At 44.9% G+C, this 2,877-nt stretch overlaps 1 protein-coding gene across 1 annotated transcript in view; it reads right to left on the reverse strand.

The window, feature by feature from the left end:
- LOC111952359 (thromboxane-A synthase-like) overlaps positions 1–2,877 on the reverse strand; it is a 113,340-nt gene that overhangs the window by 39,410 nt on the left and 71,053 nt on the right. Inside the window, 7 exon segments of the mRNA XM_023970943.3 lie at positions 40–152; positions 155–268; positions 322–400; positions 402–437; positions 890–1,026; positions 1,336–1,484; positions 1,721–1,809. Coding sequence (XP_023826711.1) covers positions 40–152; positions 155–268; positions 322–400; positions 402–437; positions 890–1,026; positions 1,336–1,484; positions 1,721–1,809 — 717 coding nt within the window.

Here is a 2,877-nt window from a genome sequence, read left to right on the forward strand (position 1 = left end):
ATTGTAACGTAAGGTGCATACAGGAAGGCCCATACTCACATATCTGGTGAAGAAGTCATCCACCTCAGCCTGTAGTTTGCTCTGACACTCTGGGTGTAGAGCCAGGAGGTAGCAGGTGAAAGCCAGCGTGTTGCTACTGGTCTCGTAACCCCCAGGAAGAACACAAACGCTTGACCCACTATCTCATCCTCTGACATCGTGCTCTTCTGGGTCTGTACCGAGCGCCTGTCGGGCGACTCGTGGCTGCCGGCGCCGCCATTTCTTGTTTTTTTTTTTGTTTTTTTTTTTTTTGTTTTTTTTTTTTTTTTTGTTTTTTTCTTCCCCCGGAGTGGTGTGCGCTGGGCCAGTTCATCAGCACGTTCACCACATCAAAGCTGTTCAAGGGAGAGACACATTCCTTGGCTGCTGCGCGTGTCCAGCATCAGCTGCCAGGAAGTCTCGCGCGCTACAACACACACACACACACACACACCACACCACACACACACAACACGAGCACGAAACAACACACAATTGTTTGTTAATAATATGTTGTTAATTGAGGTGTTTTTGATGTGTTGAACAGGTCATATGTAAATAGGAAACTGTTCTTAACTGATTACCGTCTAAATAAAGTGAATAAAATGAGCGCACACGCATGCACCAACAACACACACACACCATCACACACACACACAACACCCAACACACAACAACCCACACACACACACACACAACACCAGCACACACACACACACACACACACACACACACACACACACAACACACCACACACACGACACACACACACACACACACACAACACACACACACTCAAAAGATCAAGAACCTTCATACCATTCCCATCTTTTATAAAGGAGCAGACGTTTTCACAGGAAAGCTCAGTAACACACTGTACCTCTTCAACAGGCTGCTCATCTCTCTGTCTGATGATCTTCTGGATACAGTTGATGAAGAAGTTGTTCATCTCATCCCTCCCCTTGTTGGGGATGAACCGGGCCAGAGGAGCCAGGAATGGGAAAGCAACTGTAGAACGCAAGAGAAGAACCAACACAATACCATCTGTGTCAGTCCACTTACGGCAGCATCTAGGGAATGCAATACAGTATATGTTAAGTGGACATGCCCCTTGTAATATATACTGTATATAGAGTCCAATATTGTAAATTGTGAGAAATAGTGTGTATGATTATGTTAAAAACATAACACTGTTGTTTTAAAATCTTTCTCTCTTTCATTTGGATAATTGTTGCTAGTAGTACAGCTGTTTCCTAGACAGTATTTCTCAGCCTATGATGAGTTTGTTGGATTAAGGCAGGGCTCCACAGTACTCACTGAAGACGAACATGATGGGTCTGAAGAAGGAGAAAGAGAAGAACTTCTGGGCGTGGTGAACAAATGGGTCATCTGGGTCCTTCTGAGAGTCCACCTGGGTGCCAAAGGCCACGCTGGCTATCACGTCCATGGTGAAACAGCCAAAACACCTGAGGAGAGAGAACCAACCCAGTCAACACAATACGGTATGTGGAGGATATTATATAGCCCTTATCCAATGATAATACATTACAAACATCTGGTTTTACCGCTGGTTGTAGACGTTTGAATTGGATTTCCCAATGTGTTTGTTTGGAAAAATAGACAATAACAATTGTATAGCCTAATGAATGAACCATCCTTATAATGACCCCCATGAGAGGGAAAGTTACTGTAGTTACAGTACCTGTGAATGTCAAAGCTCTCTGCAGACTCGACATGTCCATTCAGGTTGGTGAGCAGGGTGTCCGTGGCCATGTTGATCAGAGGACCCATCTGCACCGAGACAGAAACATGAGCATCTACGTTCTATACTCATCTAACATAATGTTAACTTAAGACCTAGGGACCATGTGAAGACGTTTGGATATCTTGGCGCAACGACTAAGGTCTTGGGTTGACAGTCATTGGACCCCGGTTCAAGTCTCTGTCGGGGGCTACCCCCCCAAATACGCTGCAAAATATCATATGAATATAGATACAACAACTGATCCCTTTTCATATTTTCCTGTGCAAAAAAATCACTTTAAATCAAGACTCATCTGACAAATGTGCGAGATGGAATCAGGAGTGAATGTTGGTCCACGTGCATGAATCAGTCCTGGTCATAAGTAGAGTACAGGAGGGGATACTGTTACCGTGTATGTGGTGCCCTCTCCTCTTCTCCTCACCTCCAGCCCCTCTCAGAAAAGTGTACGTGTTTGTGTGTGTGTGAGGACACCCTGAGGCAAGGAGAGGACCTGAATCAATTAAAATCCCATTAAAGTCATTGCCATTACAGAGGTCATTACCAAGGGGAAAAGACCCTGATGATGATGGATCAAACAGATATCTAATTAATTCATTTATTCATTAAGGGAAGAGCTCTTCTGAGCATGGTGATTGCTGTGTTACAATGCGGGACTGAGAGAGTCTCAAGAACACTCTCTACCATAACTTCTCCGGGGCAGACAGAGTTATACTGCAGTAGCAACATGTCTCAAATGTAAAAATATCAAAAACCACAAATCCTCAGGTCAACTCCCTAGTCTCTTCGTATCAAAGAAAACGAGGACACGAACACATATTTGACCACAGAGAGGAAGGACAGCTATGTCCAGTGGCATGGAATATTTGCTGAAGGTACATGAGACAAAATGCTGAAACACCCTCTGAACCTCAGGTCTCACTGCTGAGTGTCAGGGGTCCAGCACATTCTGGGCTGTGCCGTCTCCCTCTCTCTCTTCATATCTTGCTCGCTTTCTCCTTTCCTTTCTCTACAGCCAGTACAGCAGAGAACCTCCTCCCCTTTCTCTACAGCCAGTACAGCAGAGAACCTCCTCCCCTTTCTCTACAGCCAGTACA

Source organism: Salvelinus sp. IW2-2015, linkage group LG26 (assembly GCF_002910315.2).
Source record: "Salvelinus sp. IW2-2015 linkage group LG26, ASM291031v2, whole genome shotgun sequence".
Taxonomy (NCBI): domain Eukaryota; kingdom Metazoa; phylum Chordata; class Actinopteri; order Salmoniformes; family Salmonidae; genus Salvelinus; species Salvelinus sp. IW2-2015.